Here is a 24,744-nt window from a genome sequence, read left to right as displayed (position 1 = left end):
CAGAAGTTATGATGAAAATTAAGGTAATGTTCTCTTTCTTTCTCTTAACCACAGATAATCGTGTGTGCGTGTCTTACTTAGAGCAGTTAAGGTGGCCCACTGTGATTATATTTAAACCATGGATTCTTTATTTTATTGAAATATAATTGCTTTACAATACTGTGTTAGTTTCTGCTGTACAATGAAGTGAATCAACCATATGTGTACATATATCCCCTCCCTCTTGAACCTCCCCCTCCACCCATCCTTATCCCACCAATCTAGGTCATCACAGAGAACTGAGCTGAGCTCTCTCTGCTTTACAGCAGCTTCCCACCAGCAACCTATGTTACACATTTTGTTGTTGTTCAGTCCTTCAGTCATGTCCTACTCTTTGTGACCCCTTGGACTGCAGCACACCAGGCTTCCTTGTCCTTCACTATTTCCCAGAGTTTGCTCAAACTCATGTCCCTTGAGTCAGTGATGCCATCCAACCATCTCATCCTCTGTTGCTTCCTTCTCCCTCTGCCTTCAATCTTTCCCAGCATCAGGGTCTTTTCAAATGAATCAGTTCTTTGCATCAGGTGGCCAAAGTATTGGAGCTTCAGCTTCAGCATCAGCCCTTCCAAAGAATATTCAGGACTGATTTCCTTTAGGATTGACTGGTTTGATCTCCTTGCTGTCCAAGGGACTCTCAAGAGTCTTCTCCAGCACCACAATTTGAAAGCATCAATTCTTCAGCACTCAGTCTTCTTTACAGTCCAACTCTCACATCCATATATAACTACTGGAAAAACCATAGCTTTGACTAGATGGGTCTTTGTTGGCAAAGTTAAGTTTCTGCTTAACTTAACTTAATACTTAACTTCTGCTTAATACGCTGTCTAAGTTTGTCATGGCTTTTTTTCCAAGTAGCAAGCATCTTTTAATTTCGTGGCTGCAGTCATCGTCTGCAGTGATTTTGGAGCCGCCCAAGATAAAATCTGTCACTGTTTTCACTTTTTCCCCGTCTATTTGCCGTAAAATGATGGGACCAGATGCCATAATCTTAGTTTTTTGAATGTTGAGTTTTAAGCCAGCTTTTTCACTGTCCTCTTTCACTTTTATCAAGAGGCTCTTTAGTTCTTTACTTTCTGCCTTTAGGGTGGTATCATCTGCATATCTGAGGTTGTTGATATTTCTCCTGGCAATCTTGATTCTAGCTTGTGATTCATCCAGCCTGGCATTTTGTATGATGTACTCTGCATATAAGTTACATAAGCAGGGTGACAATATATAGCCTTGATGTACTCCGGTAGTGTATGTATGTTAATCTTTCTCTCCCAATTTAACCCTCCCCTCCTTGCTGTGAACTCTTTAAAGAGATTATCAATTAGCTCTGTGAAACAAGTGCCCTCATTTTACCCACGCTCTACTTTTAACTCATGCCATGATACCACTAAAGTCTTCTGTAAGCTATGCTGTCCTCACTCTTCTTCTGCCTCAGACTTTCAGGAGTTTTTCTTTTTAACTTTTAATTTTGATTTGGTAAAATACACATACATAAAGGCTTCCAAGATGGCTCAGTGGTAAAGAACCTGCAGAGAAGGCAATGGCACCCCACTCCATACTCTTGCCTGGAAAATCCCATGGATGGAGGAGCCTGGTAGGTTGCGGTCCATGGGGTCGCAAAGAGTTGGACACGACTTCACTTTCACTTTCACTTTCATGCATTAGAGAAGGAAATGGCAACCCACTCCAGTATTCTTGCCTGGAGAACCCCAGGGGCAGGGGAGCCTGGTGGGCGGACGTCTATGGAGTCGCACAGAGTCGTACACGACTGAAGTGACTTAGCAACAGCCAATGCAGGAGACATGGGAGATGTGAGTTCGATCCCTGGGTGGGTAAGATCCCCTGGAGGAAGAAATGACAGCCCACTCCAGTATTGTTGCCGGGGAAATCCCACGGACAGAGAAGTCTGGCGGGCTATAGTTCAGTGGGTTGCAAAGAGTCAGATATGACTGAGTGCCTAGGCAGGTATGCACACACACATACTTAAAATTCACCATCTTAACCATTTTCAAGTGTACAGCTCAGTATTGTTAAGTATATCACATTGCTATACAACCAATCTCCAGAATTTTCTCATCTTGTGAGACAAACTTTGTACCCATGAAACAACTCAGTATTTCCTCCTCCTTGCAGCCCCTGGAAACCACCATTATATTTTCTGTTTCCATGGATTTGATTACTCTAGATAATTCATATATGTGAATCATACAGTATTTGTCTTGTTGTGAGTTAACATAATACCCTCATGGTTCATCCATGTTGCAGAATGTTGTATGAGAGTTTCCTTCGTTTTCAAGTGTGAGTAATATTCCATCGTGTGCCACATTTTGCATGTGATATACATGCAATTCACTCATTTGTTGATGGATACTTGGATTGCTTCCACCTTTTAGCTGTTACGAATAGTGCTGCTATGAAATGGGAGTACAAATATCTCTTCAAGACCTTGCTCTTAATTCTTTTGGCTATATATATAAAAGTGGAATTTCTGAATCATAAGCTAATACTATTTTTAATTTTTTGAGGAACTGTCATCCCATTTTCCATGATAGCTGCACCATTTTATGCTTTCAGTGCACAAGTGTTCTCATTACTCCCATCCTTGCCGACACTTGTTATCTGCATTTTTCTGGTAGCCATCCCAATGGGTAGGAGTTTCAGTAATCCTTTTCGAATACTCAAGATCAACCTAGAGGGATGGAATGGAATGGGAGGGAGGTTCAAGAGGGAAGGGACATATGTATACTTATGGTTGGTGCATGTTGATGTATGGCATAAACCAACACAATATTGCAAAGCAATTATCCATCAATTAAAAATAAAAGGAGTACTCAAAATCACCTTCAATTTAAAGTGTTATGTCATTTTTCTGGGATCCTACCATTTTCTATTTATAGGTCAGAGTTGTCACAATTTTCTTTCTTGCTTAATTAATTCCCCAAATAACCCCAGTTCCTCCAGCCCTCCTGTTTGCCATGTACTCCAAATGATCTTTCCAGAGTATACTTTTTCAAAACCTGAGTGTCCCTCCTCCAGAGGTTGTCCCATGTTCAACCTCAATAACTTCTTAAACTGTGCAATGCATTGCTACTACCTATGTAAGAGAACAAATTCAGGAAAATTCATTGTACCTTTGTTTTTCATTAAGAAACTATATAAACTATGTAGATCTATTATTTTTCCAGATATTCAGTTTTCTCTTTTGTAAGATAAGTGAACTGAATTAAATGACAACAAAGGTTTCCTCAACTCATACATTTTTCAAATATGAAAGACCATAAATCTGACATTAACATTAAAAACATCACATCTACAAACCATGGTGTATCTCCAAAAAGGAATTGAGAAAAAAAAAAACAGTGAAAAAAAATTATAGCTTGAATTATCTATAATGAAAATCAAGAGGAAAACAAGCCAAACTAAAACACAAGAAAATGAAAATATGAAAGAAAGAAAAAACTACGTAATGAAAGTTTGGAGAAAATAATCTGTTTTTTTTTTTTTTTTCTAATGGAACACTAGAATGTGATTAAAGAGTTTACATGAATACACTGGTGAGATGCTCTTTAGAAGCATTTTTAATGCAATACTGAGGTCAAAACTCAGCACCAGTGGTGATGACAATGCCCGTGGCTGATAAATTCACACTTTTCCCTCTGGGGCAGCTATGGCCATAGGCTGCTTATGTCATGTTGTACATATCCTGCTCATGTTCCAGGAGATTTTAAAATCTCTAAGGCATTTATAGAATGCTTAATAAAATTTCTAGAATCTCTTAAGTCCCAAGCAAGCTTATTTTTTTTTTTTCACGAAATACCCCACCTGTAGTAGCCAGTCCCTAGAAATGTGTTGATTTCTTTGCTTACTACATCAGAGTGAAAAGACAGTCCATATGCAAATCTATGAGTGAGTGAGTGAGTGAAGTCGTTCAGTCGTGTTCAACTCTGCGACCCCGTGGACTAGCCCACCAGGCTCCTCTATCCATGGGATTCTCCAGGCCATAATACTGGAGTGGGTTGCCATTTCCTTCTCCAGGGGATCTTCCTGACCCAGGGATCAAACCCGGGTCTCCCGCACTGCAGGCCAATGCCTTAACCTCTGAGCCACCAGGGAAGCCCATGCAAATCTATAAAACAGAACAAAATGAAAGAAATTAAAAACCAAACCCATTATCAAATTGTTAGCACTTGTTAGGCGTAAGGACTCATATCATTACCAATCCTTAGGTCTGCTGGAGAACTTTTGACTTAAAATAATAAATGCAATCATTATAATGAGTAATAAATGTGAGCAGTTTCTGCAGTGTGCTTTTTATATATTAATATGATACAAATATGCTAATAGGGGCTTACCAGGTAGTGCTAATAAAAAACCCGGTAAAGAACCCACCTGCCAGTGCAGAAGACATAAGAGGTGCAGGTTTGATCCCTGGGCCAGGAAGATTCCCTTGGAAGAGGGCATGACAACTCACTCCAGTATTTTTGCCTGGAGAATCCCATGGAAAGAGGAGCCTGGTGGGCTGCAGTCCATAGGGTCACACAGAGTCGCACATGACTGAAGCCACACATGCCATCAATAGAAGTCAGAGCATTGTCTAGGAATAGTGAGTTTTTCCCCTAAGTTAACAGCAGTTTCACAAATGTTTCCAAAATTACTCTTTTGGAACTGATGTGAGTAGTCTGGACACAGTTCAGTTCAATCATTCAGTTGTGTCTGACTTTTTGCGACCCCATGGGCTACAGCACCCCAGGCTTCTCTGTCCGTCACCACCTCCTGGAGTTTGCTCAAACACATGGCCATCAAGTTGGTGATGCCATCCAACCATCTCATCCTCTGTTGTCCCCTTCTCCTGCCCTCAATCTTTCCCAGCATCAGGGTCTTTTCTAGTGAATTGGCTCTTTGCATCAGGTAGCCAAAGTATTGGAGATTCCACAGGACTGATTTCCTTTAGGATTGACTGTTTTGATCTCCTTGCAGTGCAAGGGACTCTCAAGAGTATTTTCCAACACCACAGTTCAAAAGCATCAAATCTTTCTTTATTCTCCAACTCTCACATCCATACCTGACTACTGGAAAAACCATAGCTTTGACTAGATGGACCTTTGTTGGCAAAGTAATGTCTCTGCTTTTTAATATGCTTTCTAGGTGGTCATAGCTTTTCTTCCAAGGAGCAAGAATCTTTTCATTTCATGGCTGCAGTCACCATCTGCAGTGATTTTGGAGCCCAAGAAAATAAAGTCTATCAGTGTTTCCATTGTTTCCCCATCTATTTGCTGTTAAGTGATGGAACCAGATGCTATGATCTTAGTTTCTTGAATGTTGAGTTTTAAGCCAGCTTTTTCCACTCTCTTCTTTCACTTTCATCAAGAGGCTCTTTAGTTCTTGTTTGCTTTCTGCCGTAAGGGTGGTGTTATCTGTGTATCTGAGGCTATTGATATTTCTCCCTACAAAATTGATTTCAGTTGTGCTTCATCTTGCCTGGCATTTCACATGGCATGATCACTCACCTAGAGCCAGACATCTTGGAATGTGAAGTCAAGTGGGCCTTAGACAGCATCACTACAAACAAAGCAAGTGGAGATGATGGAATTCCAGTTGAGCTATTTCAAATCCTGAAAGATGATGCTGTGAAAGTGCTGCACTCAGTATGCCAGCAAATTTGGAAAACTCAGCAGTGGCCACAGGACTGGAAGAGGTCAGTCTTCATTCCAATCCCAAAGAAAGGCAATGCCAAAGAATGCTCAAACTACCGCACAATTGCACTCATCTCCCACGCTAGTAAAGTCATGCTCAAAATTCTCCAAGCCAGGCTTCAGCAATATGTGAACCGTGAACTCCCAGATGTTCAAGCAGGTTTTAGAAAAGGCAGAGGCACCAGAGATCAAATTGCCAAAATCCACTGGATCATGGAGAAAGCAAGAGAGTTCCAGAAAAACATCTATTTCTGCTTCATTGACTATGCCAAAGCCTTTGACTGTGTGGATCACAATAAACCGTGGAACATTCTGAAAGAGATAGGAATCCCAGACCATCTGACCTGCCTCTTGAGAAACCTGTATGCAGGTCAGGAAGCAACAGTCAGAACTGTACATGGAACAACAGACTGGTTCCAAATAGGAAAAGGTGTACGTCAAGGTTGTATGTATATTGTCACCCTGCTTATTTAACTCATATGCAGAGTACATCATGAGGAACGCTGGGCTGGAAGAAGCACAAGCTGGAATCAAGATTGCTGGGAGAAATATCAATAACCTCAGATATGCAGATGACACCACCCTTATGGCAGAAAGTGAAGAGGAACTAAAAAGCCTCTTGATAAAAGTGAAAGAGGAGAGTGAGAAAGTTGGCTTGAAGCTCAACATTCAGAAAACTAAGATCATGGCATCTGGTCCTATCACTTCATGGGAAATAGATGGGGAAACAGTGGAAACGGTGTCAGACTTTATTTTTTGGGCTCCAAAATCACTGCAGATGCTGATTGCAGCCATGAAATTAAAAGACACTTACTCCTTGGAAGGAAAGTTATGACCAACCTAGATAGTATATTAAAAAGCAGAGACATTACTTTGCCAACCAAGGTCAATATAGTCAAGGCTATGGTTTTTCCAGTGGTCATGTATGGATGTGAGAGCTGGACTGTGAAGAAAGCTGATCACTGAATAATTGATGCTTTTGAACTGTGGTGTTGGAGAAGACTCTTGAGAGTCCCTTGTACTGCAAGGAGATCCAACCAGTCCATTCTAAAGGAGATCGATCCTGGGTGTTCATTGGAAGGACTGATGCTAAAGCTGAAACTCCAATACTTTGGCCACCTCATGCAAAGAGTTGACTCATTGGAAAAGACTCTGATGCTGGGAAGGATTGGGGGTGGGAGGAGAAGGGGACGGCAGAGAATGAGATGGCTGATGGCATCATCAACTCGATGGACATGAGTTTGAGTGTACTCCGGGAGTTGGTGATGGAGAGGGAGGCCTGGCGTGCTGTGATTCATGGGGTCGCAAAGAGTAGGACACGACTGAGTGACTGAACTGAACTGAACTGAAGAGGCTTATGGAAGCTTCTTAATGGGAGAGACTGACTGTGGGGGAAACTGGGTCTTGTTTTGATGGGCAGGGCCACTCTCAGTAAAACTTTAATCCAATTTTCTGTTGATGGGCAGGGTTGTGTTCCTTCCCTGTTGTTTGACCTGAGACCAAACTGTGGTAGGGGTAATAAAGAAAATGGAGACCTCATTCAAAAGGACTTGTGCATGCACTGTTGTATTCAGCACTCCTGACCCTGCTGCAGTTCATTGTTGACCCACACCTCCACCGGAGACTTCTGGGCACTCACAGGCTGTATCAGTCTGCTAAAAATTTCTCTGGAAATAGTTGACATTCTCATTGGTGATTAAACCTTCCTTCTCAGCCTGTAATGATCATTGTTTCTCTCATCTTCAGTAGCGAACCGCCACTATATAATCCTCTGGATGCAAAAATCCTCAATTCTTAAAATTAGTTTTTCACGTTTACCTGAAATAATCAACATTCAGCTAGCAACTAGTGACTTGGAGCACAAAAATACTCTGGTAGCATGGATTACAATAAAATTGTATAATTTAATTAAAAATTTTTGTTAAATAACAAATATTAATTATCTAAAATAATATAGAGATATTGTCAACTGAGTAAAGCTGTAAACTTCTGGTTCATTTGTGATGAGCAGTTTAAGACACATGCAACTTTAAGTAGTAAAGCCCTCAACACTTCTTGGTATGATGAGTCCATCAAAAGTCCATCCCATTTGTAAACATACTAATTTAGTTGAAATTTTATTATTGCAAGTTCTCACAACTGTATTTATGGCTCCTATAAATCTACTTTTTATGAGTCAGTGCTGATTTTGCTGCATAATTTATCAGAAGAAAAAGAATAAAGTCATTCACTTTCTGTTATTCAGATACTTTTCTGCACAAATGTCACTTTCATCAGGTATATTTGATATTATAGATGTTGACCTAAGTAAAGAAGTAAGCAAAAGCAAGCTCAAATGACCAGAAACTGAGTTTATTGGGAATAGCAGAGGAAATGCAATTCGAGAAATCCATGCTGTAGCAAGTTCCAAGCATGTCCATAGAGGGTTCTGTTCTTGGAATTCTATTTATGGGCAAGGAGTGCAAAGAGGGACAAATCCAGCCAGAGTCCAGGTAGAAAGTTCATTGTCTTGAGGATGGGGAGACATTCTTGGTTGATGTTTGTTGGTCAGGAGGTAAGTCTCCATCTCTGTAAATCAGACTTTTGCAGAAAATCAGTCTCTCAGTTCTTCAGTTCCTTTCTGAGGGTACATGCCTGAGATTCTCCATTTTATATCCTCCAGTTTCATTTCATTTCAGATAGAAATTTTTTTAACATATAGGCTTTTATTGTATATAAAACATCAGCTATCTTTTGCTTCATTTGGCAATGTTTAAAGTTCTAAAAATAAGTAAAAAGATTAAGAATAGAAAAAAATATATAAATTCCAAGAGACTGGAAAAATGTAGTTTGTTTATATGGAAATTTGTAAAATAGTAATTCTGTTATTTTGTTTTTGTTGTCTATGTATTAAATGTGAATTTCAACATTTGACATCCCTTGAACCAAAATCTATCAGAGTATTACTGCCATCCTTCTGCTTCCCCTTATGGGTATCACTAAACCACCAAAAACTGAACATTGGCCATTTTTCTGGCATTCCCCACTCTTGACTAGCCCCAGAGGTACCACTCAAGAAGTTCAGGCTCCAGAAGCTTTTTCTGAATCTCTCAAGATTACACCTATGTCTTACCCCAACCCATAGACATTCACATGGCTATGTTGTACTTGATGTTCTACAGCCCCTACCTCTTACAGTGCTGCATGCAGGTGGCAGAACTTTTTAGTGTTTATACATGTTTATATATCTTTCTAATCTTTATCTTTGATTCCTTTGATCAGTCTTTCTGTTTCTACAACAGTTGTTGCTGTTTAGTCACCAAGTTGTATCTGACCCTTTGCTTCCCCATGGACTGCAGCCCACCAGGCTCCTCTGTCTAGAGGATTTCCCAGGCAAGAGCACTGTAGTGGGTTGCATTTCCTTCTCCAGGGGATCTTCCTGACCCAGGGATCGACCTGGCACATCCTGCATTGGCAGATAGATTCTTTACCACTGAACTAACAGGGAAGCCCTTCTGTAACAGTAATTAACCCTTTTCTATTTTTTCAAATTTTTGTTTGAAGAATAATTACTTTACAGTGTTGTGTTGATTTCTGCCTTACAACAATGCAAGTCAGTCATAAGTATATATATAAATATATTTACATATATCCCCTCCCTCTTAAGCCTTTCTCCTCTCCACCTCCCCATCTCACCCCCACTAGGTCATCACCAAGCACCTAGCTGAGCTCCTCTGCTTTTTACACGTGGTAGTGTATGTATGTCAGTGCTATATTCAAGTTCCTGGTACATGCTACATACTGTTTTAGGTACTGGAAAAACATGCCAGTGATTAAAACAGAATAATCTCTGCTTCTATAAAGTTTAAATTCTAGGAAGTTAGATAGAAAACAAACAAAAAGTTGGTGACTATCTACCATGTCAGAGCTTCCCTGATGGCTCAGTTGGTAAAGAGTCCATCTGCAATGTGGGAGACCTGGGTTTGATCCCAGGGTTGGGAAGATACCCTGGAGAAGGGAAAGGCTACCCTCTCCATTATTCTAGCCTGGATAATTCCATGGAGTCTGTGGGGTTGCAAAGAGTCAGACATGACTGTCAGGTAGCAAGAAGTTCAATGGAAAAAATAAGCAGGAAAGACTTATTGAAGAAAAGTATTTTATAAGACAGTCAGAGAAGCCTACTCTACTCACATTCTATGTCAGCAAAGAACTGAGGCATAGCTGTGTGTCAGTAACTTAGACTTGAAACTGTCAAAAGTTCTATAACTTCTTATTTTCTCTTATCTCTATATTTTTCCCCTATCTTGACAAAATGGTCTACTAAAGTATCACCTCTGACTTTCTAAAGAAAAGGAAGAATGAGAGGAAGAATGAGAGTTTTTTCTTTACTGTCTCAAGAATGAAAATATACCTTTTAAAATGTATTATATTGTGGTTAGAACACTTTTCATGAGGTCTCCCTTCTTAACAGATTTTTAAAATGTACAATACATTATTGTTGTTTGTAAGTACAATGCTGTACAGCAGTTGTCTAGAGCTTATTCATCTTGTTTGACTAAAGGTTTATGCTTGTTGATTTTTCTCATTTCTCCATTCCTCAGCCCTGGAAATCACCATTCCATTCTTTGATTCTATGAGTATGATAATTTAAGATACTGAATATATGTGAAATCATGCCCTATTTGCCTTTCTTTGACTAGCTTATTTCACTTGACACAATATCTTCAAGCTTCATCCATGGGTTGCAACAATGAAAAATAAGACTATCATACGATCCAGTAATCTCACTTTTGGACAAATTTATTGTAAAAGTTAAAATCAGGATCTTGAAAAAATACTAGTACTGTTGTGTTCATTGCAGCACTGTTCCCAGTAGCCAAGATGTGGAGAAAACTTACATATCCATTGACAGATGAATGGATAAAGAAAATGTAGTATGTACATAGCAATGGGGTACTCTTCAACCTCTAAAAAGAAGGAAATTCTGTAATATGGGGGAAAGTCTTTTAGTTTCTAGAGGTGGTAGTTTCTTAAAGGTTGGTTGCAATGTGAAATTGGAACCCATTGCAATGAATTCTTTTTGTTGAAGTGTAGTTGATTTACAGCATTGTATTAGTTTGACTGTGGCTCAGATCATGAACTCCTTATTGCGAAATTCAGACTGAAATTGAAGAAAGTAGGGAAAACCACTAGACCATTCAGATATGACCTCAATCAAATCCCTTATGATTATACAGTGGAAGTGAGAAATAGATTTAAGGGACCAGATCTGATTGATAGAGTGCCTGATGAACTCTGGACGGAGGTTCGTGACATTGTACAGGAGACAGGGACCAAGACCATCCCCATGGAAAAGAAATGCAAAAGAGCGAAATGGCTGTCTGAGGATGCCTTACAAATAGCTGTGAAAAGAAGAGAGGCGAAAAGCAAAGGAGAAAAGGAAAGATATACGCATCTGCATGCAGAGTTCCAAAGAATAGCAAGGAGAGATCAGAAAGCCTTCCTCAGTGATCAATGCAAAGAAATAGAGAAAAACAACAGAATAGGAAAAACAAGAGATCTCTTCAAGAAAATTAGAGATTCCAAGGGAACATTTCATGCAAAGATGGGCTCGATAAAGGACAGAAATGGTATGGACCTAACAGAAGCAGAAGATATTAGGAAGAGGTGGCAAGAATACACAGAAGAACTGTACAAAAAAGATCTTCACGACCAAGATAGTCACGATAACGTGATCACTGACCTAGAGCCAGACATCTTGGAATGTGAAGTCAAGTGGGCCTTAGAAAGCATCACTACGAACAAAGTTAGTGGAGGTGATGGAATTCCAGTTGAGCTATTTCAAGTCTTGAAAGATGATGCTGTGAAAGTGCTGCACTCAATATGCCGGCAGATTTGGAAAACTCAGCAGTGGCCACAGGACTGGAAGAGGTCAGTCTTCATTCCAATCCCAAAGAAAGGCAATGCCAAAGAATGCTCAAACTACCGCACAATTGCACTCATCTCACACGCTAGTAAAGTCATGCTCAAAATTCTCCAAGCCAGGCTTCAGCAGTATGTAAACCATGAACTCCCAGATGTTCAAGCAGGTTTTAGAAAAGGCAGAGGCACCAGAGATCAAATTGCCAACATCCGCTGGATCATGGAGAAAGCAAGAGAGTTTCAGAAAAACATCTATTTCTGCTTTATTGACTATGCCAAAGCCTTTGACTGTGTGGATCACAATAAACTGTGGAACATTCTGAAAGAGATGGGAATACCAGACCACCTGACCTGCCTCTTGAGAAACCTGTATGCAGGTCAGGAAGCAACAGTTAGAACTGGACATGGAACAACAGACTGGTTCCAAATAGGAAAAGGTGTACGTCAAGGTTATATATTGTCACCTTGCTTATTTAACTCATATGCAGAGTACATCATGAGGAACGCTGGGCTGGAAGAACCACAAGCTGGAATCAAGATTGCTGGGAGAAATATCAATAACCTCAGATACGCAGATGACACTACCCTTATGGCAGAAAGTGAAGAGGAACTAAAAAGCCTCTTGATGAAAGTGAAAGAGAAGCGTGAAAAGGTTGGCTTGAAGCTCAACATTCAGAAAACAAAGATCATGGCATCTGGTCCCATCACTTCATGGGAAATAGATGGAAAAACAGTGGAAACAGTGTCAGACTTTATTTTTTTGGGCTCCAGAATCACTGCAGATGCTGATTGCAGCCATGAAATTAAAAGACGCTTGCTCCTTGGAAGGAAAGTTATGACCAACCTAGATAGTATATTAAAAAGCAGAGACATTACTTTGCCAACCAAGGTCCATCTAGTCAAGGCTATGGTTTTTCCCGTGGTCATGTATGGATGTGAGAGTTGGACTGTGAAGAAGGCTGATCGCCGAAGAATCGATGCTTTTGAACTGTGGTGTTGGAGAAGCCTCTTGAGAGTCCCTTGGACTGCAAGGAGATCCAACCAGTCTATTCTAAAGGAGATCAATCCTGGATGTTCATTGGAGGGACTGATGCTAAAGCTGAAACTGCAATACTTTGGCCACCTCATGCGACGAGTTGACTCACTGGAAACGACTCTGATGCTGGGAAAGGTTGGGGGCGGGAGGAGAAGGGGATGACGGAGAATGAGATGGCTGGATGGCATCACCGACTCTTGGACATGAGTTTGAGTGTACTCCGGGAGTTGGTGATGGACAGGGAGGCCTGGCGTGCTGTGATTCATGGGGTCGCAGAGAGTCGGACATGACTGAGCGACTGATCTGATCTGATCTGATCTGATTAGTTTCAAGTGTACAGTAAAATTCAGAAAAATCATCTGAAAAATTACATATTTATTTTTCAAAGTGGTATGAATCATTTTGCTATACACTTGTAATGAACTCTTCAGACTCTTGTAAATTAAAATCTGTTTGTCCATCTTGAATATTAAATGGATCTCTTATCTATACATGATTTTATTTATTTATTTATTTTTTGAAGGATAATTGCTTTACAGAATTTTGTTGTTTTCTGTCAAAGCTCAACATGAATCAGCCATAGGTATACATATGTTGCCTCCCTTTTAAACCTTCCTCCCATCTACCTCCCCTCCCCACGCCTCTAGGTTGATATAGAGCCCTTGTTTGAGTTTCCTGAGGCATACAGCAAGTTCCCATTTGCTATCTCTTTTACAGATGTATGGAAAGAGTAACATTACCATATGCATGATTTTTAAAATTATGCTTTGATCATTTGGAAAACAGTGGCTTAATGAGTTATTCAGATATTCCAAACATTAACACATGGCATTATACAATATTGAAAAGTCACATTTGTTAATATCACCATTGAGCTCATCAAAAAATTTTTTAGGGGATGGAAAAACAATTTTAGCAAAAGTCTAAGTTGAATAAAAAGCTCAAAATCTACCATTGACAACAAGTATTGTCTGTTTCCCTCAACATGAGAGGTTCACTCACTTCCTTTATTTTCAAGAAAATGTTTGGTCATATACTTAATTGTAATAACCATAGCTTTTGATGATTTAATTTATTTATTTTTAATTGAAGGATAATTGCTTTACAATATTGTGTTGGTTTCTGCCAAACATCAACATGAATTGGCTGTAGGTATACCTATGTCCCCTCCCTGTTGAGCCTCCTTCCCACCTCCCTCCCCACCCCACCCCTCTAGGTTAATAACCACAGTTTGCCAGTCATTTATTTATTCAAGTAAAAATAGGATTTCAAGCAAAACCAGCCGACTTAGTTGCAGATCAGTCACACCAGAGCTTTTCCTTAAAACAACCATTGTGTTTACAGTGTGAAGCTGAAGTGTTTTATCCATACTTTCCATTTTGATACACAGAATATTAAAAGGACATTGACATAGGGGGTCAAAATTTAATGAGATTGTGATTGTTACTGTTTTTATCTAGGATTTAGGGCAGTCTTAAATAAAAGTGGTAACGTTTATAATACAAGATGTGGCCGTAAAGAATATAATAATCACTAGCACAGTTTGGTGCCACTGTTTTTAACTATGCTAAACACTAGAAGTTTTGCTTATTTATTTATTTATTTTAATCATCTGGCAAATGTCAACACAATGAAAAAGACAGATAATGTCTTATGAGTATGAAAGCAGTTTGGATCTTGTACATCCCATGAAAAGATTCTACTAGAGTAATGTTTCTAAAGCACAGTTTTGGTCATGTCACTCCCCTGCTCAAAAGATTCCAATGTTACCCACAGGGAATTTAAAAAAAAATAAAACTTTTCAACCTTGAGATTAAATTTTATATGATCTTACATTAATTCATCTTTTCATTCCATATGCTTCTTCATGCAAACTGGCTCTATTGCTATTCCTATTATAAACCTTGGAAGTTTGTGGTTTCTTTCAACCAATCATACTATTTCCTTTACATGATTGTCTCACATCTTCTCATGTTCTTTATATACAGGTCTTGCCTTTCTTCAACGTCCAACTCAAATGAGGTTTAAGTGGATATTATAGATCCCTCTTCTGAATGCACGTAGCACATTGTACCTCACCCATGACACTTACTTTGTACCTGGTAACAATGCTCGAAATCCTCAGGAGGATGCTTTACATATTGTCAGTGCCCAATAAATACTTCTTGAAGAAACAAGGGCTTGGTTTCACTGAGTCATTTGTTTACATGCTTCCCCTGCAAATCCCCTATGAGATTGTTGGCTGAATGTAGGGTCAATGTCTTTGTTCCCTCAATAAAATATTCTTTCTTGTGAAACTCATTATGATACAAGGCAGTTCAGCTCACAGTCTTGAGCTCATTAGCCAGTCTGTTCACCTTGGCAATTCCCAGAATTGTATAAAGTTTTGCCAGCCAAAACATAAGGATGCTAAAACACTGTGGACTGTGTGGAAAAGTACTGATCTTTTTAAAGTTACGTTTGAAGGCTTATTGAGGCAAAATTACCATTCAGTTATTTTCCTTGAATGCCCAGTAAATTACTCAATAAAAGTATCAGCCCCCAAACTTGCCATCTCACTATTTTTCTTCTGACTTCAAACTTAAATAGTTTAAGGAAATAGCATACTCTGATTAGGATATGTGGAGAGTGTGTGTGTGCTCAGTCGTGTCTGACTCTGTGACCCCATGAACTATAGACCATCAGGCTTCTCTGTCCATGAAATTTCCCACATAAGAATACTGGAACAGGTTGCCATTTCCTTCTCCAGGGAATCTTCCCAAACAAAGGACTGAATCCAAGTCTCCCGTGTCTCCTTTATTGACAGGTGGATTCTTTACCACTGTGCCACCTGGAAAGCCCCATAGTTAGGATATACCCAAGCCTTAAGTTACCTAGTGTGGATGATTATTATAAGAGCAAGTTATGTATGTTGCCTGTAAACTTCATCAGAGACTAACTAAAGCTTGTCTTTGAGGGAATTTCAGAGAGCTACCTTCTTTTCACAGAAGACTCTAAGAAAAAAACAAACCCGGGTTTCAGTTCATTTCTCCATTTATCTACGTTGGGAAATGTCTCACATATTTTGTCTTTAGGGATTGCATGTGTGAAAGAATAAGGTACCTGTTTACCTAGAAATAGATAAGAATCAAGGCATATTTTGCTAACTCTTGATCCTTGAGAAATGTGCATCTATTTTCTCTCTGGGTGAAATGATATTTACAATGGCTATATTAAAAGACTTACAAATAAAATTGAAAGCCTTCTATTATTATCCACCAAATCATTCATTGAAGGGTTCAATGAAATATATCCCAGTGTAAGTGAGTCTTTGCTGTGCTACTCCAGTCATCTGGAAAACAGTCCTGCAGGTTCTCATATGTGTTTGGGAATCAGAATTCATGCATGTCCCCTTCAATCTGGAGGACTTGACAACCTCTGCCAAATCACGCTTGCTCCATAATAAGCTATCACACTATCACATGGCACCATCTGCTGCTAAACTTTGATAGTAGGATCCCAGACAGTCTACGCAGACCCTCTCACCACAGACACCCTTGGTACCACTTTCCCCATGTCCAGTGGAGTGGATGCTGTGAGGTGTGCTCACGGGTCAGGTGGGTGGGGTAGGTGTCAGGCTCCAGTCGCCACCACCACAGCTGGATACAATTCAGCTCTTTCAGGGATGTCCCATTTCAGGTATTGTGGGAGGAGGGAGGGTGAGGAGTTCCCTTCCAGACACATCGCTCTGTTCATTCTAATCTGTGCATCACCAGCTATTTCTACTATTATTATACACACAGCCTGCTGTCTACAACATTAACTAGCAAAGAGTTTGTTTTGGAGTTTCTCGTGTTTGCTGTTTTCAATCACCTAGAGCTTTTGCTTCCTTTTTCTGACCCCTTGACTTAGTTCAAGAAGGGAATGGCAAACCACTTCAGTGTTCTTGCCTTGAAAATCCCATGAAGAGTATGAAAATGCAGAAAGATAGGACACTGAAAGATGAACTTCCAGGTCGGTAGGTGCCCAATATGCTACTGGAGAAGAGTGGAGAAATAACTCCCGAAAGAATGAAGAGACAGAGCCAAAGCAAAAACAACACCCAGCTGTTGATGTCACTGGTGATGGAAGTAAAGTCTGATGCTGTAAAGAACAATATTGAATAGGAACCTGGAAAGTTAGGTTCATGAATCAAGGTAAATTGGAAGTGGTCAAATGGGAGATGGCAAGAATGAACATCGACATTTTAGGAATCAGTGAACTAAAATGGACTGGAATGAACGGATTTAACTCAGATGACCATAATATCTACTACTGTAGCAAGATCCCTTAGAAGAAATGGAATAGCCCTCATAGTTAAGTCTAGTCAAGTCATAGTTCTTCTGCCTTTTCTAAATCCAGCTTGAACATCTGGAAGTTCACGGTTCACGTACTTTAAAGCCTGGCTTGGAGAATTTTGGGGCTCCAAAATCACTGCAGATGGTGGCTGCAGCCATGAAATTAAAAGACACTTACTCCTTGGAAGGAAAGCTATGACCAACTAGATAGAATATTAAAAAGAAGAGACATTACTTTGCCAACAAAGGTCCATATATGCAAAGCTGTGGTTTTTCCAGTAGTCATGTATGGATTTGAGAGTTGGACTATAAAGAAAGCTGAGCACTGAAGAATGGCTTTTGAACTGTGGTGTTGAAGAAGACTCATTAAAGTCCCTTGCTCTGCAAGGAGATCAAACCAGTCCATCCTAAAGGAAATCAGTCATGAATATTCTTTGGAAGGACTGATGCTGAAGCTGAAGCTCCAATACTTTGGCCAGATGATGGGAAGAACTGACTCATTGGAAAAGACCCTGATGCTGGGAAATATTGAAGGTAGGAGGATAAGGGGATGACAGAGGATGAGATGGTTGGATGGCATCACCAACCAATGGACAAGAATTTGAGCAAGCTCCAGGCATTGGTGATTGACAGGAAAGCCTGGCGTGCTCCAGTTCATGGGGTTGCAAAGTCAGACACAACTAAGCAACAGAAGTGAATGGACTGATTTAGTTCAGAGGCCTACCTCCAGGACCAGTGTGGATGCTGGCAATCGTCTTCCCCCACAGGTTACATTTCACATTGACTCCTCTGCAACAGCCTTCACGTGTGCATTTCAACAGCTTCTCACTCACAGGGAAGAAAAAGATAAAATTCTGCTTTTCTCAGATACCAGTACTATAGACAGAGGGCTTCCCTGGTGGCTCAGTTGCTAAAGAATCTGCCTGCACTGCGGGAGACCTGGGTTCGATCCCTTTGATCCCTGGGTCAGGAAGATCCCTTGGAGAAGGAAATGGAAACCCACTCCAGTACTGGAAAATTCCATGGACGGAGGAGCCTGGTGGGCTACAGTCCATGGGATTGCAAAGAGCTGGACACAACTGAGCGACTTCACTTTTCATTTTCTTTTCTTTCTATAGACAGAAGACATTTTAATTTACAAAAACATGCTGGCTTATTACAAAATACATTATTTAATTCTGTTCTTAATTGACTCATTGCATGTACAAGAGTTTAATCCCTCCACAAACTTATGGATTTTTTTTGTACCTGGATAGCAAACATTTCTATCTAAAATACCCTTTTGCCCACTTTGGGACTTGGGCATAGAAGCAGATGTGATAAGCAAAAGCAGTTAATGATTAAACTAAGAAAGGGATCAGCACTGTATATTCCCTCCCTGGATGTTATAGTTCAGGTCATTTCCTAACCAGTGACAATTTCAGCTTTCGTTTAAAAGGGCCCTGAATACTTTGAGTAAAAGTGAGGGAGACCTAATGTATTGGAAGCAAAATTAATCATTGAATGAATGCAGTATCTGCCTATCCTAAGGAAAGGATGTATATGCTATACTTATTATTCAGTTCAGTTCAGTTCAGTTCAGTCGCTCAGTCGTGTCCGACTCTCCGTGACCCCATGAATCACAGCACGCCAGGCCTCCCTGTCCATCACCAACTCCCGGAGTTCACTCAAACTCATGTCCACAGAGTCGGTGATGCCATCCAGCCATCTCATTCTCGGTTGTCCCCTTCTCCTCCCGCCCCCAACCTTTCCCAGCATCAGAGTCGTTTCCAGTGAGTCAACTCGTCGCATGAGGTGGCCAAAGTATTGCAGTTTCAGCTTTAGCATCAGTCCCTCCAATGAACATCCAGGATTGATCTCCTTTAGAATGGACTGGTTGTATCTCCTTGCAGTATAAGGGACTCTCAAGAGTCTTCTCCAACACCACAGTTCAAAAGCATCGATTCTTCAGCGATCAGCCTTCTTTACAGTCCAACTCTCACATCCATACATGACCACGGGAAAAACCATTGCCTTGACTAGACGGACCTTGGTTGGCAAAGTAATGTCTCTGCTTTTTAATATACTATCAAGGTTGGTCATAACTTTCCTTCCAAGGAGCAAGCGTCTTTTAATTTCATGGCTGCAATCAGCATCTGCAGTGATTTTGGAGCCCAAAAAAACAAAGTCTGACACTGTTTCCACTGTTTTTCCATCTATTTCCCATGAAGTGATGGGACCAGATGCCATGATATTTGTTTTCTGAATGTTGAGCTTCAAGCCAACCTTTTCACTCTCCTCTTTCACGTTCATCAAGAGGCTTTTGAGTTCTTCTTCACTTTCTGCCATAAGGGTAGTGTCATCTGCATATCTGAGGTTATTGATATTTCTCCCAGCAATCTTTATTCCAGCTTGTGGTTCTTCCAGCCCAGCGTTCCTCATGATGTACTCTGCATATAAGTTAAATAAGCAAGGTGACAATATACAACCTTGACGTACACCTTTAGCTTACTACATTTTCTTATGTTATTTGGTAAACATTTCATATGAATAGACTTCAGTAGCCTGAAATTGTGCACTGAATAGCTCAATCAATAGAGTTAAGATGACACTATTTGATCTTCTCATTCTATGGGAAATCTACAAGTGATTTGTTAAAATTTCTCATTTTTGAATGCCCTGTTACATTCTAAATATTTTTATTATGTTTTGCCTAGTTGGGTACACAATGAATGATCTCATATTTGAATGGCAAGATGAGGCACCTGTACAAGTGGCAGAGGGACTCACTTTACCCCAGTTTCTGTTGAAAGAAGAGAAAGATTTACGATACTGCACTAAACATTACAACACAGGTAGGGGTTGAGTGTTCTTTATTACACTTATGACTTGTAGTTACATGCTATCCAGATGCTTCTTATAGTGCTAGGCTAATTATTTCAGCAATTTATAGCTGAATGTTTTTTATAGTCATTGAGCAGAAAATGGACATCTTTGAAATTTGCAGAAGTTTTGACTCATTGCATGTTACTATATAATTGATTTGTATGGAACAAAAGAAATGCTTGGAATTCAGTTATATTTAAATAATTTCTCTTTTTGAAACACCGATAGTTAAATAATAATGCTCTTTTCAAAAAAGTTACTTTAATTTCTATGTGAGCAGTAAAATGTACTTTTTAACCTTCCCTGGGTCATAAACATTGTGTTTGCTAGCAAAAGGAAAGAGATATGTGTCTTGTTTTTTTTAAGGCTTCTCTTGCCTAATTTTTTATTTTGGCCACAATGTCGTGCATTTCAAGATACTTACTAAGCACTTACCACTCACACTGATGCAGTGGCCTGTTACCTTTGAGGATAAATATCAGATGCAGTTATCAACATCAGGGACTGCAGAACTTGTACATTCATGTTATCTTGTTCACCTTTGTCAGTTGGCATGTGATATTCCTGTGGTATCTATTCTAACTCCTAACCTACTCTTACAAGTTCCCTTAAACTGCCCACATTTGAAATATTGCTCCCATGTGGCGAGTGAATGCCCTTCCACTAACATCCTTAGAGTAACTATAATTCCTTTCGGGCTCAACACTTCCAGAAATGTGACCTGACTTTCATTGTACAGCCAGTCCTCCATATCCAAGGGCTCATATCCAAAGATTCAATCAACTGGGGAATGAAAATATTTGGAAAAAAATTCCAGAAAGTTCCAAAAAGCAAAGTTCTTCCTGTACCATTTATTTTTTATTTTACTTTAGTTTCTTTTTTAAAAACATAATTTTACTTATTTATTTTTGGCTGTGCTGTGTGGGCTTAGTTGCTCCACAGCATGCGGGATCTTCCAGGACTGGGGATTGAACCCCTGTCTCCTTCACTGAAAGGTGGCTTTTTATCCACTGAGCCACCAGTGAAGCTCTGTACCGTTTATTAAAGAGATCATTCTTTCCCTATTGAATAGCCTTAATTCTTTTTTAAAAATCAATTGACCATAAATGATCATTCCTTGACTTGCGATTCTATTCCACTGATCTGTATATCTTTACTTATAACAGTACCACACTTTGTGATTATTGTAAATTTGCAGCATGTCTTGAAATTAAAAAGTGTGAGTTGACCAAATTTGTTCTTTTTCCCCTCAAGGCTATTTTGGCTATTGTAGGCCCCTTGCATTTTCATACTAATTTTAAGATCAGCCTGTCAATTTCCGCATAAAAACCAGGTGGGATTTTGATAGAAATTGCAATAAACTTGTAAATCAAGATGGGAAATATTGCAATTTCAACCATATAAGTCTTCTGATTAATAACTACACAATGACCTTTTTTTATGATCTTCTTTAATTTTATTCAACTGTTTTGTTATTTTTTATTGCATACGTTTTATACTTTTTTAAACTTTATTTCTAAATATTTTATTATATTTGGTTCTTATATAAGTGGAATTGTTTTCTCAATTTACTTTTTGGATTGTTCATTGCTAGTGTACAGAAACAGAATTGCTTTTTCTATGCTGGTAGTGTATCTTGTAACCTTGCTGAACTTTTCAGCTCAAATAGATTTTTAATGAGATTTTTAGGATTTTCTAAATACAAAGTTAATGGCTTCTGCTTACAGAGATAGTTTTTGCTACTTACTTTTCAATCTAAATGCCTTTTACTTTTTGCCTAATTATCCTGGCTAGAACCTCAAGGTACAGTGTTTAAAAGAAGGTACAAAAGCAGACATGAATCACATGTAATAATAGACCTTTTAGTACTTAGACAACTATGAAGTGCTAATAAAATGTGAAATAATAATTTTACATATTATTTCCTGAAATAGCACACTTTTCTATTATAATGCTTCTAGATACCAACATAAAAATAAAAAAGTATATTTTTCAGAAACCAATTTGCATATATGATTTAGGATCCCATTTCATTATAACCTTATAATGTTTAGGGCAAAATTATTATGAAAGCAATATTGTGATCTTTGATGTAATAGTGAAGACCTGCTTTTACCAATTGCGGCATTTATTTTGCAACCAATTAGGAAAGTTTACATGTATAGAAGTGCGATTCCATCTTGAACGACAAATGGGCTACTATCTGATCCAGATGTACATTCCAAGCCTCCTGATTGTCATTCTCTCCTGGGTTTCCTTCTGGATCAACATGGATGCTGCCCCAGCCCGGGTAGCCTTGGGAATAACCACTGTGCTGACCATGACCACACAGAGTTCAGGATCACGGGCTTCCTTACCGAAGGTGAGTGCCCTGAAAGGGCAGACACGTGTATGTGCACTCATTTGTATATGTGTCATTATTTTTGCCAGTTCTTTTTCAGTGTATTTACAGTTGGTCTCTGATTTATGACAGTTCGACTTAAGTTTTTTGGACTTTTGTATGGTGTGACAGTGACAAGCATTAAGCAGAAACCACACCTCCAGCCTTGAATTTTGATCTTTTCCTGGGCCAGTGATGCATGGTATCTGCTCTCAGGATGCTGTGTAGTGGCATCTACAGCACTCATCAGTCATGTGATCAGGGGGGTAAACAGTGGATACACTCACAACCCTTAGACAGCTGTTCTATTTTTTTACTGATAGTACAGTATTCAATAAATTACATGAAATAGTCAATACTTTATTATAAAATGTTGGGAAGATCCCATGTAGAGGAAATGGCAACTCTTCCAGTATTCTTGCCTGGAGAATCCAAAGGACAGAGGAGCCTGGTGGATTACAGTCCATGGGGTTGCAAAGAGTCAGACACTACTGAGCGTCTGAGCACACAGGCTTTGGGTTAGATGATTTTGCCCACTAAGTATTCTGATCATGTTCCAGGTAGGCTGGCTTAAGCTATGATGCTCATAGGTTAGGAGTATTAAATGCTTTTTCAACTTAAGAGTATTTTCAACCTTCAGTGGGTTTATCTGGATGTAACCCCATCATATGGAGAAAGAAATGGCAACCCACTCCAGTGTTCTTGCCTGGAGAATCCCAGGGACGGGGGAGACCGGTGGGCTGCCGTCTATGGGGTCGCACAGAGTCGGACACGACTGAAGCGACTTAGCAGCAGCAGCAGCAGCAACCCCATCATAAACTGAGGAAGATCTGTATTCATCACCAGTTTTTAAAGTAATATGTAATCGAGACAGAAAAACCTTATGAAACAGAGACATAGGTGAAGGAAAAAATTCTACCAAGCAATGATATCTCTTATCCATAGTTTGTGTAATGACCCCCAGTTATTTAAACATTGATAATACTCTTAATGGCAACCCACTCCAGTCCTCTTGCCTGGAAAATTCCATGGGCGGAGGAGCCTGGTAGGCTGCAGTCCATGGGGTCACAAAGAGTCGGACACAACTGAGTGACTTCACTTTCACTTTTCACTTTCATGCATTGGAGAAGGAAATGGCAACCCACTCAGTGTTCTTGCCTGGAGAATATCAGGGATGGCGGAGCCTGGTGGGCTTCTGTCTATGGGGCCGTGCTGTCTATGGGGTCGCACAGTCAGGTACGACTGAAGCGACTTAGCAGCAGCAGCAATACTGTTATGCTCTATAGAATTTATTATCTATAGATTTTTAAATATTTAGAAGTACATCAAACTTGCATGTAAGTTAAATCTATAGAGTAACCAAAGGGCAGTATATGACTCCATTGTATAGATGTGTCATAATAATCTACTCACTCTCTATTAGGACTAATACAATAATGAACATTTATATAATGATTGTTATATACATGAATATATATGAGCAAGAATGTACATACACATATACATATACGAATATATAACTTTACATGCATTTTGTATTATTTTCTTAGTATTAATTCTTAGAGCTGTAATTGTTGCATTGACAGCTGTATGCATTGATCTGTATTGCCAAATTTCCCTTGAGAAAAATTTATAGCAATTATACTGCCACAAGTATGTATAAAAATGCCCATAGTCTTACACCCTGGGCCAAATACAGTGTTTACTTTTTTTGTATGTGTGTTTGCTTTGGCTTTTGAGCAACCATAGGTCAATAAAAAGACTTATCTAACACTTACATAATATTTCAGTCTGTGCTGAGCTGCCAGAATTAAAATAAAACTATTCCTGTATGAGGTTTGTAAAAGACCCAGTACTGTTTTTTTTTTTTTAAAGATGTGGTGAAATAAAACATAGAAATCCTTTTTATCCATTTAGCAGCATAGCAACAGAAAATTATTTTCTTTTCCTAAGTGGTTCCTAAGAAAGAAATTTCTACTATCTAAATTAAGTAATCCTGTCTGGCCTCCAACAAACTCCACTATTCTTTTCATTACAATGATGTACATTAACGTAATAAAATCATATTAACTTTTCTTGTATGTTTGATGCTATTTTCCCACCATGCCAAGTAAATTATAAATCTGCTGTCATGGCTTCCTTTACCCCTTACTATGAATTGCATCTCTGACTAATTTATTCAGTTAAATATCTAAACAAATAAAAGTTGATGGCAGAAAATTTTATCATTAAAAATGTTACTTACTATTGAATTAATATTTAGCAATGCTCACTCTGCCTTGCTAAGACTGAATGATTGTCTTTCAAAATAAAGTTTACTTTTATTAACATATAATTGAATTTTCAAAATGATTCATATCAACTAGTGTTTTATAAAATATTGTCCAAGTGAAAACTGTAAATCTGCTTATAAGATTAGGTGGTTATTTATATACATATAAATGTCTCAAGGGCTATGAGTAATAGTTGAAGTTCCCTAGTCAATTTGTAAATGAAATTACCAGTTTACTCATTGATTTTCCT

At 39.1% G+C, this 24,744-nt stretch overlaps 1 protein-coding gene across 2 annotated transcripts in view; it reads left to right on the top strand.

The window, feature by feature from the left end:
- The window catches only part of GLRA3 (glycine receptor alpha 3), a 193,396-nt gene that overhangs the window by 129,811 nt on the left and 38,841 nt on the right, over window positions 1–24,744 (top strand). For both annotated transcript variants that reach the window (XM_055427827.2, XM_088837643.1), the window contains exons 6-7: window positions 19,673–19,810; window positions 21,989–22,203. In XM_055427827.2, coding sequence (XP_055283802.2) covers window positions 19,673–19,810; window positions 21,989–22,203 — 353 coding nt within the window. The remainder of the gene's footprint in view (window positions 1–19,672; window positions 19,811–21,988; window positions 22,204–24,744) is intronic.

The sequence above is a fragment of the Moschus berezovskii genome, chromosome 7 (assembly GCF_049115385.1).
Source record: "Moschus berezovskii isolate FMDL1 chromosome 7, NW_MosBer_1.0, whole genome shotgun sequence".
Taxonomy (NCBI): Eukaryota; Metazoa; Chordata; class Mammalia; order Artiodactyla; family Moschidae; genus Moschus; species Moschus berezovskii.
This window is presented reverse-complemented; position numbering and strand designations above follow the sequence as displayed.